Below are 17,916 nucleotides of genomic sequence, written 5' to 3' on the forward strand. Positions count from 1 at the left end.
TACAGTATTTATTTGAGCCTATCTATTAACAATATGTTCATTTGCTTAACCCTAAACAAAAATAAATGCTGAAGTAGTGTGGCTGTACAGTATAATGTGGGTTGTATTGTTGTTTTGGAGTTCAAGACAAGAATGAGTATCCTATTTATCTGCTTTCTATCAGGTTAAAGCTGTAATGACATCCCATGCATTCCACCTTTTTTCCCCCTCTAGTGCACCACTATAAAGGAATTTAGATTTCGAATTGTCTTTTGGTCCCAGAGGAATGACACCTATGTAAGGCAGACTAAAAAATAACTTTTAATTGTCCAGTAAAATTATGGTGCTTGCCAGTGCTTAGCATCTACTTCCAGTCCCAATAGCTCAAAAACCAGCATTTAGGGGAAATATCTATGGAGTTTAATAAGGAATCACAAGCTTTCTGTCGAATGGTTAGAACTACCCAGAGAATGCTGTAACAAGGGACATAATTCTCCATTCATAGTTATTAGCTGTAGTAAATTTCTATGGAATCTTACTGATTTCTTTCTTGTTCAATTCAATAAGAATTTTCCATATAAAAAACAGGCACACTTACTGCAGCCTACACAGATACAAGGCAGAATATATCTGTATTGTTTAATAGAAGGTAAAATTGCTACTGTTCTGTTACATACAAGGTGGGAGGTCTCTGCTGCATAAATTCTAAGCATTTGATATTCAACAAAAATCAGTTCATACTAAACATACTTTGTTTCAAAAAAATATTATAACTTAGGCTTAACTAACAGCAACCACAAAGTACTCCACAGTATTCATAGAGGTCTCTTTAATGATTATCAGCCTTAGAAGAAGAAAAAGAGTGGATTTGTGCCTGTCATATATTATTACTAGGGTATAGTAATAGCAGAGGTGAATTTAGGTGCTTGTGGTTAGTGCTTAAAAAAAAAGTCAAGTACAACTCTGATAAAAACAATGTGAAGTTCTGAACAAACACATATGAAAGCCATGCTCATTTAAAGCTCCATTAGCAGCACAAAGGGGTAGAAGAAGCTGATACTCCACTTGACACTAGCAGCAGTGCCAAGGCTCACTCACATCAGAGGGCCTGGGCTTCCTGCCAGAGGGCCTGCCAGCAGGAAAACTGGTACTGATGTTGTGAGAACAAGAGCACATAAACATTAAAAGCAGATACCAGGCCAAAAAGCACATAAGATTGTCCCTGTTCTTTCTGCAGCAAGAACTCTGAGACCAAGTTTTACTTCTTCAGTGTCATGGACATTAATTCAGTGCCTTTCCATCCAATACAAGTATTGCAGTTTCTGTGAGCAGTAATTCTGTGGCAGAATCTTTGTCTGCTGGAGAGAGTCCTTTGATTGAAATTTCATAATTTATAGGCAAGATGCTTGAAGAGAGAGTGAAAATTGATCTCAGAAAATTTCTCAGCAGCACTCATCCTTGCAGATGTTTTTTTCTGGACAAAGGCTGACGTTGCACAATATGCCCTAAGAAGACTTCCCTCTTTGCCAGAGATTTTCATCTCAGGATACCTAACACATGCTAAGGTTTGTTAGCAGCCTTGTTTGCCAACAAAGATGAGGAAGCGTGTGCTGCAGAGCTATATGAGTAAGGTCAATGCCAACCACAGATTCCTATGCTCAACAACCACAGATCCCTGTATGCAACTCAGGTCCCAACAGCTTTCTGAAATGGTCCAAAGGTGAACAATGTCTGCCAATCTAATATGCTATAAATGTATGCTAAATATAGTGAAAATATGGTAAATTAATATTTCTGCACCTTCCAGCTTGGTAGGTACACCTAAACTGAGTTTTAACAGAATAGCATCCTTGTTTCATCGGCATATTGGAGGGAAAAATCCCTTAGGGTCCTATATCAAAGCTAATATACATTAGCTTTGTCTTCTGTCAAATTGAGTCCCTGGTTCTTATTTGTTCTTCTCTGTTCTTGTTTCAGTTTTGGGTCTGGTTTGTTTGTGTTTTGTACAAATTAGTCATACAGAGAAATTGCTCTGTTTGAGTCAATGTCTCTTGCCATAGGTGTGCTACCTTTCTTCACTAAATTTTTATTTTAACTATCAATATGACTGGTGCTCCAAGGGGTTTTTTGTTTATGGAGATTAGGGTATCTCACAGCAGCAGATACCTCTTTTGGAAGATCTGTATCAGAAAAAAGGTGTGAGAAAAAATCATTTTAATATCATACAAAAAGCTTGCAGATATTTCAAAATACACAATCAATAAAGTAAAAAAAGTAGAATTACACCTGGTGCAGAGCTAAAATAGTATAAACATGAATACACAATTGAAATTAACATAATTTCTAAGCAAAGTAGCAAATGTTTTTTCCATAGTGCAGGCATTAGGACAACAGGTTGAGAAGCCTAAAGTCATGGAATGAAAATGCCTCAAAGGGGAAACAGGGGACCAGATCTCCAGTACAGGCTAATCCTTAGCTCATCTAGCTAGTAGATCACAATGCTCATTTTAAACCCTGAAGAGGGAAAGAAACCCAGAACTGGTCACTCTTCCTTGTACCAGCAGCTTGTCTCAATCAGAGAGAATGGTGATCCCAGGGCTTTGGCAGGCATTGCTGGCACAGAGCCATGCAATATTAATCTGGCATTCTGATAAAAAGCTTTAATTCTTCCTGAAGAGGCATGTTTAGAACTGTTCCTTCACTTAATGTTGCTGCAAAGCTTTAACCTTTCTCACAGAGAAAATTGGCTCTCTAAGCACCTATTCACCATCCCAAGCTGCTGCAGTTCCTAAAGAGAAATGTTGCTGCCAGGGTGTCTTGTAACGGCCATCAAAACCTACTTCAGAAGCTTTAACCAGAAGTAATTATTTTCATTAATTTTTTATCTGTATAGAATAGAAAATGGCGCAGGCCAAATTCTGACCTCAGTTATATCTTGTTAAATCTTGAGGAACACTTCAATAGCTGTTAAAGAAATGTAAACTCTATAGCCTGAACATCGAGAACATAAACAAGAAATTTGCTGTCACTTCACACCAAGTCAATAAAGCTAACAAAATTGTACTTTATTTCTTTTAAGAGAAATGTTAGTGGCCACAAACATTTGTTTTTCATATTTACAAATATTTCTGTACAAATGAACAAAATACAAGCAAAGAAGAGAAAGGGTTTGTCAAAAATGTGATTTCTCCTTTTGTGATGCTTTTGTATTGAACCCTCTAAAAAAAAAAAGAAAAAAAAAAGAAAAAAAACCTGTTCTTTGTTGCCATAGCAATAGATTCCCAGGGTGAAATTATATCATACTGCCTTTCTTCTAGGTTTCTGCTATGTGCTATCACCACCCACTCTCCTTCATTAGAGTCAATAATCAGCAAAACCTCCCCACCCCCAGCCTTTATTCATCTGCATCTTTTGGGGCGGAGGATGCAATAGTTGTTGTTTTGACAGGTGTAGAGAAGACAAGTGAATTCTCAGTGTGCTGAGGAAGCACAGGATGTGCTGCCTGAAATGTTTCCAGTCCGGTCCCCTTTGACAACGCCTGTGAGCAGCCGTCCATCCGCAATCTCGTATCTCTTCTGCACATGCACTAACTGCTGGTGTCAGCTCTACAGCACTGCTCTCTGTCTCTTGGGAGAGATGGGAACAAGCACCTGCACTAGCCCCACATTACCAAAACAATATAAAATTTGAAGTACAGCCCTGATTTTCTTAGGTAAAGTGCTGCTGCATTAATCCAGTGTGTCACCTTTCCTTTGCACCACAGCAACTTCAAAATTAACACCTCCACAGCCGACAAACAGGCCAAGAAAAGCTTGCAGAACACACTCCAAAGTCTGAACACTGGAACACAATGTAATCTAATTTTAACAGGCTTGTACCAGGAAAGAAAAATCCTGGCTTCCATGTAATTATTCTGAAACAATGTACCATTTCCACTCTCACGCTCAGCCCAGCATTTGAACTGTATGAATGTTTCTCCAAGGCTGGATTCACACATGCCTTTTCTTTAGCATTAAATCCTCCTAAGTCAAGTGGTTAAGTTAAGCAGTTAATTCCTATTAAATACTGATGTTGTTTAAATTATCCTGATTCTATTACTTTACAGAACCAAACCAGTTTATCATACTGATTAACAGCAGATGAAGAACTAGCCCTAGATAACTTTCTGACATTTAATGTTACAGAATAGTTTTTGCTTCATTTGGAATAGACATTAGGTGTTCTCTGGTGTTTCTTCATGTTCTCACTGCTCGTGAAAGACAATGCAGCTGCAGATTTTCCAAGGCCATGGCATAGACATGAGCTTCCTCATTCCTCTTCCTCTGGTCCCAATCCTATTCCATTACCACTGCTTTTGCTGCAGAGCCAGAGGTCCTGTTTGTGCAGCTGAGTCACCAACCCACCTATCTCCCTCGCTTGTATTCAAGGCAATTTTTCCCCTTGAGCAATATTCACCAGGTTTTAAATAGTAATTTTTAGAATTTAATCTGAATTTAATCATATGTCTTCGTTATTCTTTCATGTATCCTCACTGGATTTTTTTTCTCATTGGCCAGATTGTAAAATATCTTTGATTGTTTAAATACTGGTATGTAATGTTAAAAAAATAAATAAAAAGAGAGAGAGAGAGAGAGAATGGAAAATAAAAAGAAAAAATAAAAAGAAAAAAAGAAAAAGAAAAAGAAAAAGAAAAAGAAAAAGAAAAAGAAAAAGAAAAAGAAAAAGAAAAAGAAAAAGAAAAAGAAAAAGAAAAAGAAAAAGAAAAAGAAAAAGAAAAAGAAAAAGAAAAAGAAAAAGAAAAAGAAAAAGAAAAAGAAAGGAGCTTTGAAAGTGCTTCATATAATATTATGCATTAGGTTTTTGCAACAGCCTGATAGCTGAAGGTCATGTCTGCATGACAGAACTCTTTCTCCTTGCCTGTCAGTTAAATTACTTGCTAAATATGGTTTCAGGTACAAGACCCATCATTGTGAATGCATGTCTTTGTTAACTCAAGAATGAGATGTTCTGAATGCTTACTTCCCATTTAGTGATTCTTTGTGGATACAAGGGTATCTATTTGAGCAATACGCATATAAATAATGTATAATTTTTGTAATGTGAATAGGAATGAATCATAATGCTGCTGTTCTTATGAGAATACTAGAATGACATTCTGTATTTTAATGGTGAACCCATGCTCTCTATGTCTTGAAGTCACGGTGAGATTCTGGACTTGAAAAGCAGTCTCTTTATTTAAGCACATAAGTTTGACTTTCACTCTTCATTCTACAGGATACTGCACACTGAGATGCTCACCCAGCAGAGTGATTACAAACTCTCCAGCCTGTACTTATGTAAGCAGTGGTTTACTCCACAAGATTAGCAGCTGATGTTGTTATGTCTAACATCTAGACTTCCAATCTGCTTTGGTGAATCTCAGCTTCAGATTCCTGCAAGAAGTTTCCATACTAATAGGGAGTGGTGACAATTATTAATGAATAATAAAATATATATTGGTTTTTGCAATACAGCAGTACCTCCACTTTTCACGCCTGTTCTGTTTGTAGCTGAGAAGCCTCTAGGGTTTATGGAGAAAGAAAATCCTTCAGGGACTCAGGATGTGAAATCCTACTGGGACAGTTGAATATGTAAGTATATGTCTGCTGCTTTTCCTTTGGAAGTTGTATAGAAAGAAAACAATCACTAAAGTATACAACAGCAACCCATCAATTGTAGTACTTATTAAATCATTTGTTCAGCTTTATTTGTGATATAATAATAAATCAATTTAAAGGATAAAATACAAAATTATTTGAAGGCATCCTGGAAAGGATTCATTCAGCTGAGAAAAATGGTTTTAACACTCTTTAACACACTCTGAGCTACATGTCATGGGAAGTGCTCAGTACTGGTCCTCAACTTTACACATACACCTTGTGTTAATTTTGAAATTATTATTTTATCCCAGAGTCCTTCCTCCACCATTTTTGCTCCCAGCTACAGCAGCAAAAGGGTGCTATGAGGTAAACTGTCTGATTGTCTGATCCTCATCAGGCTTTTGTAACCATCCACAGCAAGGCTGTGTTGAACTAATAATGCAACTAGGTAAAATAAAGTGGAGGGGGAGGGTCTGGGGAAACAAACTTCAGTAGGCAATGGCTGAGCATCACAACCTGTACCACTTATACCAGGCAAACTTAAATATCAAGCTCTGAAACTGGAATTTCATCAGGACAGACATTTTTCTATACTAGAGGAAACTTACAAGTGACTTGATTAGAGTATTTGAACAATATACAGCATCTCTTAATCAGCTCGCCGAGATTATGTGTCATTTACATAACAGAAGCCTCTTGTGGTTTTTTTTTTCCCCTCTTGCTTGATGAATTGCCAGTTTGCAGAAGTTTAGTTGTGCCTCTGTCTAGCTCTCTGTATGGCATACACACACACACAGATGCACTCAGCACAATCAGAGTGTGTTGTGGGCAATACCTGGGCGAAGGAATCTCACACAAAGGTAACTGAACACAAAATTCCAGTTTCTCTCTTCAGAAATTAAGCACAATTGTTTCATTGTCTGCTGTACATGTAAGCAAGATAGACAGATGGAATGTACGGGCATGAAACATGCCAAAGATGATTACTTTAGCTCCCTAACATCTAGGTGACAATTCTATACAACTTCTTTTTGTTGTAGATTTATGCTTAGGGTTGATTGGTTTTCAGAAATGCCCAAATACACAGAGCAAAGGCTGCAAAGCCATCAAACAGACTGCTTTTTTTTTTTTCATATGCTGATGATTTCACACATAGGCATTTCACAGATAGCTGGAGAGTGCTCTTCCTTTAACACTCCACCTATAGCTTGTCAGGGAGCTGGGCAGCTGATGTGTTCATCCCAGTTCATGATTTTCAAACTGCTGCCCTTGATTCCTCAGTATTTTGGACAACCTGGATCGTATACTAATCCCACAAAAGAAGTCACCCACATTTCTACCTTTAAATATCACCTGCTAAATCTGTTCTGGTTTAGCACTAGTCTTGCATTAGCAGCTTTTCTCCAACAAAAATTGTGACAGGCACATGCAAGCACCAGTGTGAAGACTGAGTTTTTGATGAGTGTACAGATTTGAGATTCCTGTGGTAAATGAGCTTTCAAAACCAAAGAGATAGTAACACTTCCTGTAGTAACAAGGTATTTTTTGTGGACTCTGTAGTAGTATATCTGTCATGCCAGACCTGCTGAGACAGGAAAAATCTGGGGCAGCATTTAAAAGCATTAATGACTTTAAATCCAGATTTTCACAGTGCATCCTTGAAGGGAACACTACTGTGTAGGTGTCTTGTCTCACAGTATCTGACAGAGACAGTCTTAGAGTCTAACTGGAATAAGGAGTTAAGTGTTAGGATAACATCTTCTTTCAATCATCATCACTTATTTCAAGTCTTATACTGTGCACATCATGCAGATCCTACAGACATTCTTCATGTACAGTTTAGTCATGTTTAGCTAAAAAAGAAAAAGTATTTTCAGCAGCTAAATATACATCCATGGTTTGGGGGTTAAACTTTATATCCAGCCTGCATTTCCCATGCCTTATCTGTGAAATGATACATTAAACACTACTCAGCATTTATTTCTAAGGATGAGGTTATGACTGCCACCTTACTGTACCATGCCAAAGGAATTTGAACCCACAGGTGGCTTTGGCAGGCAATGAGCCAAGGCCACGTGTCAGCAAGCACATTTACTTCTAACACCTGACATCAGCAGGAAAGTAGTGTGGGAAGTTTGGTGGCTTAGAGCACCAAAATAAACCACCACCGGCACTATCCAGCTAATCTCTTCTACCCTTCACGTGCCTTTCTCTAAAGCTGGTTCTCGTGTGTGGTGAATGCATGGAGCACCTGTTCAGAATCTACAAGTAAAATTCCTTTACACCTAACTGTTACAGAGGTGTAGGAAAGGATAATTAAAGGAACCAATGTTTGCAAAGTATTTGAGGAGCACTGAATGAAAGTCATTGTATAAATTTAAGTTCCCTTATTAAATGCTTTTTTCTTTTGTACATATGTATACCTTGATTTCTTTGTTTCTATACTGACCGGAACTGTAGAGATTCCCTTAAAAAAGAAAAGAGAATAAATAAACATAAATACAGAACAGGAAATGATACCTCATCCTGTCATCCATTACTTCATGAAACTTACTGATCTGTGCAAATATGTTTTTGTTGTATCATATATTACTGGTAGGTCTGATGAACTTTTATATTTCAAAACTGTATGTCAGGAAATCTAATGCAAATTGCATAAGAGCTAATGCAAAGCTCATGGCTTTATCACAGCAAATGTTATAAAATTTATTATTAAACATGCATATCACAATACTGAGAGGCTAGTCAAGTTCAAGGTTTATAGTACAATATACAGTATAAACAAGTCCCTCATGGTCCCTGTAAATTTCTTGAGGTAGCATGGGAATGACCAAGGATTTCCAGCAAGTGTTTTGTTGACTTCTCCTTTCAAGTGTAGATTTAGAATATCCTTTGGCCTGACTGAAGAAAATTTATGAAAGAAATGTAGTTACATATTTGATTTATTTTGTTTTTGTAGGAAACCAACTGTTTGAGCTCAGAATTAAAAAGTCAAAAAAACAAGTTATTTAGTTGTGCTACTTTAGAACATATATATTTTTGCTCACAGAATATGTTATCCAATATGCAACAAAAAGGTGTACTACTAAAAGTGATATTTTAACTAAACATAAGAAAATACACATCTACCTTACTAAAATTATACATTAACACAGTCTTTGTCAAAATGTTTTGATTTGGAGTAAACATTCTTTTCAGAAAAACACAGTTCTGCCAAAAAGTTAAAATCAAGCATTTGCAGATTATTTTCTATTAAAGATACATACAATAACCCAGAGACCAAATCTGCAAGTGAGAATTATTATAATTCAAAGGAAAGTAATTGCTATTTAGCCCTGATTTTGATTAGTGATTATTCTTGGGTCATTTGTCAAAGGCTTTAATGATCACAGTTCAGCTTCAGGGAAAATGATCCCTCCACCACAGATGTGAGTGTTCCTGTTTTCATCAACAGCTTGCGTTCTTCAGTAGAGAAGAGCATGTGTTGGGGTATGTACATGGCATGGTAACCTGATGAATAATCTCATGAGTTGACAGGTGCTAGGTTAGCTCTAAGTCTCCTGGGAGATGAAAACACCCTTGGTTTTTTTCCCTTTTTCCTTTTTTTATTTTTTCCCCCTGTGGAAATCACATAAATACCTAGAGAATGAAAGAGGCACTAATCATTCTGAGATGCTTCCAGAACAGTGAGGCTGATAATTTTGTCTGAACTTTATTTCTACGTGTCTTCCAAAGTACAGCAATTAAATGAATTTTTGCAATTTTAAACTACATCGTGTTTTGTTTACTGATTGAAAGGCTAAGGAATTATTTTCCCACCTAGAAAAATTTTCTCTCAGTTCAGCGCCACTTAGTTGAATCTAGTTACTCTCCTTAAAGTGCTACCTTGTGAGGCTAGAGGTCCTACCTTGTCAGCAGCTTTAGGCCTTTGTGAATCAGTGTTTTCTGTCTACTTTCTGAGTGATGCAAGACCTAATCACAAAACCCACTGGCACACCTGGGGCAACTTTTCTAGGAGAAGTGCTTTGGGTTTACTTAAACTAAGTGGTTCTGGGACACTGATTGTCACCTTTCAATTGTGCTATCATCGCTGATGTTTATGATGGATAGGGAAGCTCAATTTTTGGGAGCAGTAACTAGACTGCTTTGTGAGAAATTAAAATAGGGATGGAAAACCTATAAATCAGCAGAGGTTATCACACAAAACCCAGGAAATTGCTTCTGTAATCATGCTGAAAACAAATGCTGATCTCAAAAAGAAAACTATACGCAGAAGAAGTAATAGCCAGGCTAAGTAATTTATGTTCTTTGCCATAATTGGGATCTTACATCGTTAGGAGAGACGTGCTACCTGGATGTAAGAGAATAATCTGACAGTGATATTGAAAAGATTTATCCTGAAACAATACACTTAATATGCCTCCTTGTCTGTTAACTTCGTGGAGAAAAGGCTGTGTAGGTTCAGGAGCCAAGTGGCTAAAGAGTGCTGTAAATCACTTGGCTTGCAGAAACAAAGTAGCTTTTTTTTCACTTAACCCTGCTGGGGGATACACATACTTTGCAAATTTGATTCTTTGTAATATTTACTGAGAAACAGAACACTTGCTTTTCAACACAACAAAATGTACTAGACACTTCGCAAAGTAATCTGGCAGGCACAAATCATTCCTTTGAAAACACATTTGTTGTTACAAATCTTGCTCCTGAGCCTCTTTCGAACTGAAATAATCACTATAACTCATGATTTACAATGGTGTTAGTAAGGAGCTAATCTCACTTTAATATTTTTATTATATTACAATAAGTGAAAAAATCACACTGGCTTGAAATCATGGAACTATGAAATCATGGAGATTCTGCCACCAAGTTTATTAGGGCTGGATTTCATCCAATATTCTATTAAACCTGTAAGCATAAACCACAATCACAGTTGCAGAATTATATTTGACAGAAATTTAGAATTATTTATTCCATTTACTACATGTACAGTCCAGTAATTCTCATGAACATTGATGAGCATTTTGAAGGCACAGCAATGGGACTGCATTTTCACCTGGACTAGCAGTTCCCAGACTGCCAGATGAGTTCCACCAGGAACTAGCAAGCCCTTTAAAAATGGACTGCATCAGAAAAAAACAGGCAAGTACTGCTTTCAAGAAACAGGAATGGTGCTTCTGTTGGCAAACCTTTTGTACCTGCGTACACCGTGGCGGGGATATGCCACTGTGGCTGACTTCACTCAAGTGGAGCATGACTCCTCCTCATGCATACAACGCGGTGCTCTGTGCTGTTGCTGCTGCCACAAGAGATTCAAACACAACACTGCGGTCACTTAGGGGCCTGGACAAGAGAATTCAGGCATCCCAGACCTAGACAGACAGGTTGCAGTTGCAAGATTTCCACCTTCTAATAGGGTTATTTAGTGAAAGGGGAAAGAGAAACATTTAAGCAATTAATTTTTCTGTTGTTCCTTTGCATCTTTGTATTTACCTCAGTTATTGTGTATTGATTCCAATGCGCACAGGCTTTACTTAGTCAATAGCAAAATTCCATTTCCTTCAGCTGAAGCAGGGTTGGTACATAAAGAGTAATACTGAATTGCATGTTTGAGCACTGCTTGCAATGCAAAGTACATACAAGGTACAAGAAATGTTGCTCTTGTATGAGCTCAGGGCTCCCATAAAACATACCAAAGTAAATAACTTAAAAACCCCTGAAGAATCAAGCAAGGTTGGAGTGTTGGAAATTCCGTGGATTGGCTGTCCTTCCGTGGACATTGGTTGTCCTTATTTTCAGCAAAGGAACAATTGAAAAAACCAAAATGAACTTTTAAACCTGTACCCCATGTTTGTTAAAAGCCTGGAGCTGTGTTGAAAATCTGACAGCATAAACTGTGCAAATGACAACTTTGAAAACCTGATAAATATGTAGAAGATAGGCTGAAGAAAAGGCAGAGCATCCATACTCCTGCATCTTTGGCTATAAATGAAAGAGGGGTGCATAGTTCTTGATCTAAACTCTTTGCAGGTGGTCTTGTGTAACTTGACATCCAGCAATCCAACCAAATACCCTCCCTTCAATTTACAGATGACTTCAGTGGAGGTGAAAAACATTTCTGACGCTTGCACAAGGTCATGCTGTAACTCACTCAGAAAATATCAGGGATTCTGTACTTGTTGACCTGTATCTGAAGGTTAGGCTCTTTCAAGTGCTAAATCAAGTAGGTGTGAAATCATATGAGTGCATTGAACTTCCTGTTACCTTTGATGAGCAATTCTCTCGCCGAACACCTCCGAAGTTCAGATGGAACTTAAAAGTTGCTCAGTTATGTGACGTCATGTACTTTTCAAAGGCTGAACGAAATGGATGGGAGGAAAATAGAGCTACTAGGAAAAACTTGTCTCCAGAATGTAATCAGTACTCAACTTGGCATGCGACCAATACACTACAGAAAACGTAAAGTGCTGGGAAATCTGAGGCAGAGAAGCAACAGAAGCACATAAGATGACACGAAAACGCCAGATATAAGGTGCAACACCCTGTAGAGGGAGTAGACTGTATCTTGTATTTTGAAAAACGGTGCTTTTTGTGTCCTGGTGAGAGAATACCTGCAAACAGCACGTAAGCATTTGCTTTCTAAGGTGCCAGAGAGCGCTGCCAGTGGCTGAGGCTCCCTTCTCCGTGCGGACCGGGAGCATTCGGTGTGCCCGGGGTGGGCACGTGCGCCGGACAGACTACAGCTACCCTCCTGAGCTCGCCGCTGCCGGCGCGGCCCTGGGGCTCCGGACGGGGCGGGCGCTGGGGTGGGGACGTCTTTTATGGTAGAGCAGGGTGCCAGCAGCGGCTGGGCGGAGGGCAGCAGCCGCCAGTCTCTCGGGGCTCACCCTGCCCGAGGCGCTGGGCGGGGGGCGCGGGCTGCGGGAGGGCGCGGCCGGCGGGCGCGCACACAATGGCCGTGCCGGGAGCCGCCCGCCGAGCCGCGCTGGGCGGGTCCCGCCGCCGCGGGCCCGCCGTGCCGGGCCGTGCCGGGCCGTGCCGCGCCGAGAGGGGCGGGGTGGGGTGGGCGCACCTGGCCGAGGCGACCGGAGGCGGCGGCGGGGCAGGGGCGGGAGGCCGCGGCGAGGGGCGGAGGGCGGTGCGGCGGGCGGGCCGCTCCTCATTGGCCGCGCTACCACTCCGCGAGTGCCTGCGCGCCGGCCGGGAGCGGCCGCGGCGCTGTCGCCGCTTCCCAGGTCGCGGAGCGGCGGGAGGGCGAGCGGGTAAACGGGTGGCGCCGCGGGAGAACCGGTGCCGTTAGCCCCGGCCCGGCGGCGCGGAGGGGGATCCCCCGCCTCGCCCGGGGTCAGGTTGCGGAGATGTCCGGGGGGGCTCCTGCCGCAAGCCCGGCGGCACGTCCCGGTTGACCGGGCAACGGAGCCACTGAGGAATGCGGCGGGAGGGCGGCTGGGCTCCGGTGGCCGCCACGGTAGCTGGGCGGCTGCCGCTGCCGGGGAAGGGGCGGGGGCGCGGGGCGCCGCTTTCTTCTCCCGGCGCTCGGGCAGAGACAGGGGAGGCGCTCTTCGTCCCGCGGGTGCCGCTTCCCTCGAGGGTGAGGAGGACGGGGAGAGCCCCCGGCGCCGGGAGGCACCGCGGGCAGGGGCGTTCACCTCCGCGCTCCTCCGCAGGGCGCGCAGCCGAGCGCGGGGCGGCTCCAGGGCGCTGGTGATGAGGGCGCCGAGCAGGGGCTGAAGCCGGCGGCGGGCGGCGACCATGACGGTGTTCCGGCAGGAGAACCTGGAGGAGCACTACGAGACGGGCGAGGACCTTGGCAGGTGGGTGCGGGTGGATGGAGCCGTGGCCTCCGAGCGCGGCGGGGCAAGGGGCGAGGGCAGGCTCACACCCGCGTTGCCTTTCCACCATGTCTGAGGTGCCCAAAGAAAGAAAAGGGAGTTGGATTTGAAGTTACCGCGCCTTTGCCTTTTTAACACGGGTCTGATGAGATTTTTGGACAGGGACAGTTCCTAAGTGGTACCTGCTCAGCTCGACGCCTTCCCTAGTGCTGTGCGACTGGTAGGGGCGAACCTGCTGTCGGCGGTGCAGCTGTGGCTGTGCGAGGCTGGCTGCCGCTCGCCGGGCGGGGAACTGGAAACGGGCTGGGCTTGAAGGATGGAAGTTTGCATTGTTCATAGTGTGAAGGACTACGTTTGCATTGCGTGTTGGATTTTTCTTTGATAACGCGATTAAAGAAGTGAGAGAAGCTCTATTCCATCTATTTCTGTGGTGAAGATGACTGTCTGGGCATCGCTGCTGGAGCTGGAAGTCAGATTAAGGGATGTGAGCAGAGCACTGCAGATGCAGAGCTGCCTACTTGAACATTGATTCTTGAATGCTGTGTAATTGCGAGCCCCTCCGAGCTCACAATATTAGTCATGTCTTGTTTTTTCAGTGCTTTCCATGTTTTAAGACAGTTAAAACACTGAACTGTGTTACATGAGAGCTTTTTTCATGTTCTTTCCCCCTTCTTTAAGGAGGAATCCAATGGCATTCTGGCAAACCAGTATGGCAGAATCCTTTTCTAGTGTTCATCCTGGTGATTTCAAAGCAGAGGATCAGCGTTCAGCTAGCACAGGGCATTCAGTATACGTGGAGCAGATGCCCCCATGCCTGCCTCTGCATACCTTTCCAGTGAAGCGTCCAGTCATAGCCAATGTTGTGAACAAGTTACTTGAATAGGCAGGAACTTAGAAATATTTCATGTTTTCTTAAAAATAAATAAAAATAAGAATAAGCAAAACAAAAACCTCAAACAATAGCAACAAAAAAGCAGCCAAAGAACCAAAAAACCCCACCAAAACCACACCCAAACAACTCACCAACCAAGAAGCCTCCCAAATTATAAGAAAGTCAATTGAACTGTATTTCTAGTAACCTTCATCCCATTTATATACAAGTTTGTTGATGTGACTTTGACAGTAAATATATACTTTTATTTCCATATAGTGTTCTGGGTTGACATTTTGATACATCTAGAGTAACATTCTAGGACTGTGTTAGACTGTGAAGTGATATTAACTTGCTGGATAACTTGATAGGAAGACATATTTTCATGCTAAAGCATAAGTTTGGATTTTGTCATCTAAACAATTATTTTGGCTCCTAAGATTGCTCTACTTGAATTCCAGTTGTTTTGGCAAGGATACACAGTGTTCTAGAATTCAGGTTTAGGTTTCTGGACTCTTAAAAAAAACCCAATTGTTGTGCTTACAGATACTGATAAATTATTGACTTCATGGAAGCCAGTAAGGACACACATATTGTGGGGTTTTTAAGATTCTTCAGGGAGAAGACAATGTCAATATTCAAATTTAGAAGGTGTTAAGGTTTATGTAATTTCTCCTGTATTTTTTTAAAGAGGAAGTATCAGTGCAGTGTTTGGTCTCTGATACATATTTATGAAACAGAACAATTGCCCTTAGGCCAATTACATAAGAAGTGTTTAAAAACATGTAGGTTTTTTTCAAATAAATGTTTTTTGGAAGTCACAAGTCATGGGCTCCTGAGCACAGCAATGGAGAGCAGGCATTTCGTTTTTACAGTATGGGAAGTGCAAACACTGAAAACGTTAGGTGGTAAAAGAACAGCCAAAAAAACCAGAACAACTGGAGGGTTTCAAACTGGCAGAGTGTTAGGTAATGGCATTCAGTTTTAAAATTGTATATTCATTTTATCATTTACCAACAGGGTATTACAGCACTGGGGGTTTTATCTGTCCTAATACTATAGAAGCTTGGCACGCATTCTAAACCCATAATATTTTATGAATTTTAAAGAATATTAAAATCTACTCTAGTTTTCACTTGAAAAAGAATAAAGAAATCTAAGAACCTCATCAATTTTATCTATATATGTGAGAAAATACCAGTGGATGGTAAAACATTGTGAAATGTTTGGCAGGGTTCTCCTTTAAAAATGGAGTATAGTCATTTAGAAGAGCCAAAGTTTTCACTTCAGTATCATTTTAAGAAATCTGGATTATTCCAGTGTGAAATGTTGTCATAAAACGATGAGAGTAAACAAACCTCAGGATAATTGTTGTATGGTTTATTTCAGTGGTGGTTTTAACTTCTTTTTGACCTTAAATTTCTAGGGTTGCACAAAATACTTTTTTTGTAAATCTGTCACTTTCCGTTCCTCATTTACCCCTTAGCAGGTTTTTGACTGTTAGGTTTGCATATAAATGTAGTTATCCTGAGGCTTAAAACTCAAAAAACAGTGAATATTAAAAACACTTTTGACTTTAAAATTTTGTGTATTCATTTGGGACCCTAAATTGCAAATTAATACTTCAACTAAGCAGTGATGAAAGGTTCCATTTTGCAAAATCAACTGATTTTTTCCCCTTCTCTTGGAAGAATGCTTTTTTTTTCTTCTACTTAGCTGCAAGCACAAAGCAAAAAAAGGTGAATAAATTAACAGGCGAGTTTTTATTGACAGACTTGTGTTTCAGTGAAAACATCCCTAAGTTCTTAGGCCAACCTGCCTTTTCAGATAGCTCAGTGAATTTTAATTTTAATAATCTACACTGTTTTCCCTTGTAAATTATTTAAGTCTTTGTTACATTATCATACTTCTGACAGTAACTAGAATAAAAAAATCATTTAAATAAGAAAAGTGTCTTGAAGAAAGCAAATGGGCTGTGTAAATTAAATTTTTTGATAGAAAGTAATAAAAGAGGTTTAAGTATTGCTTAGCATAAGACCTAGCATTATTAGAAATAAGTAGAAGGGATGATGGTGTGCCTGGGCTAAAAAAAACCCATGTTCTCTAGTTTTCTGGTATTTTACCATGCTTTTGCAGAAAAAGCGATAAACAGTCATAGTCCTGTTACCAAAAAAATTTGAATTTTCTTCTAGTCTCTAGTTTTCTAGTCTTTAGTTTGTTTTCACTTTTGTCTGGGGAGAATAAGAAAAAAAAAATTTGCGATTGTGAATACTGGTAGAATCAACCTTATTTATTTTTCTTGCCCATACATGATTTCTCTTGACAAGTTCGTGGCTGTTAAGGTTGGTTTATCTTAAGCTTTTATACCAATGCAGTCTTGGGAGATTTGTGGATCTAATGCTATTTTCGGAACATATAAGAAGATTGCTCTTTATTAATGTATGGTGTGTTGCATACACTTCTTTTTTGTTGTTCTTTTCCATCTTTCTCTCAAATATGAAATTACACGTGTTACTTGTCCACATGCAGGCTACCTGCAGATGTGTTAAGTAATCATCTGACCATGAAGTTTCAAGGGGTGGTAAACATTATCATGGAAGAGCAACAAATTTGCTAAGAGCAATTTTGTCGTTTTAATTCTGCCTGCAGTTGCAGGTGGTGTGACTGCGCATTTTAAATACCCTGCTGCAGTGCTTTTACTTCAGTCTTCCCAAAAGTCAGGAATTCAAGTTCAGCAGTATTAAAAACCTCACTGTGGTGAGCAAGGAAGTAAAGACCTTCAAAGTACTGACCCTTTCAAGGTATGTTTTTTACCTCCCGTGACTGGCCTTGCTTGGGAATTCATACAGTATTGTGAGAAATGTGGTGTTCTTTAAATAATTTTAGGTAGAGCTATCCGAAGCTGTGTTATAAATACATACTGTGTTTGTCTGTGCGAGTTCCTGATCATATAGACAGCTCCTTCTTCCTTCACCCCCAACACCCACATTTGGTATTTTTGGTTGTTTTATTTTCCTTCAAGCTTTCATGTGCTTTCTAAAAGAGATGCAGAGTGTTAGGGTAAAGTTTTGCAATTGAAGAATGGCATTTGCATTGCACTGTGGTTCACAATTTTTAGATTCTTGTTGATTCAGAAAGCAGGAAGAGGTATCTAACAGTTTTGAATGTCACGCTTGTTTGGACCTGTTGGACTCACTAGGGAAACACTTGTTACTTGTCAGAGGAAAGCTACACTGAATCTTGCCCGTTTTGGAGACTGCTCTGACTCTGCTCGGTAACTCAGTAGTCAGAGATGCTAAGAGTAAAAAGTAGCAACCCAACCCTGCTACCTAACATACCTAATGGCTTTATCAGTCATGAGAGAAAAATGCCTAGGATAACATGCTGAAGATGTTGATAAGAGGGAACAGAGAGCTGTGCAAATATGTATTTACATTCTGTTAGGTGTTCCTCTACCTTTCACAGTTGAGTGAAAAAGGATTTTTTTTTTTAATTTTTCCCTGGAAAATTATTTCCACTGTAAATAGGGAGTATGTAGGCTGAATGTAGAAATATATATGTATACACACATACACACACACACTCTCTCTCTCTCTCT

At 40.4% G+C, this 17,916-nt stretch overlaps 1 protein-coding gene across 1 annotated transcript in view; it reads left to right on the forward strand.

Moving 5' to 3' along the window:
- Positions 1-12,839: 12,839 nt before the first annotated feature.
- DAPK1 (death associated protein kinase 1) overlaps positions 12,840-17,916 on the forward strand; it is an 86,412-nt gene continuing 81,335 nt past the window's right edge. The window contains exons 1-2 of the mRNA XM_084225162.1: positions 12,840-12,877; positions 13,283-13,429. Coding sequence (XP_084081288.1) covers positions 13,368-13,429 — 62 coding nt within the window. The 5' untranslated portion in view covers positions 12,840-12,877; positions 13,283-13,367. The remainder of the gene's footprint in view (positions 12,878-13,282; positions 13,430-17,916) is intronic.

This window comes from Fringilla coelebs (genome assembly GCF_963513975.1).
Source record: "Fringilla coelebs genome assembly, chromosome: Z".
Taxonomy (NCBI): domain Eukaryota; kingdom Metazoa; phylum Chordata; class Aves; order Passeriformes; family Fringillidae; genus Fringilla; species Fringilla coelebs.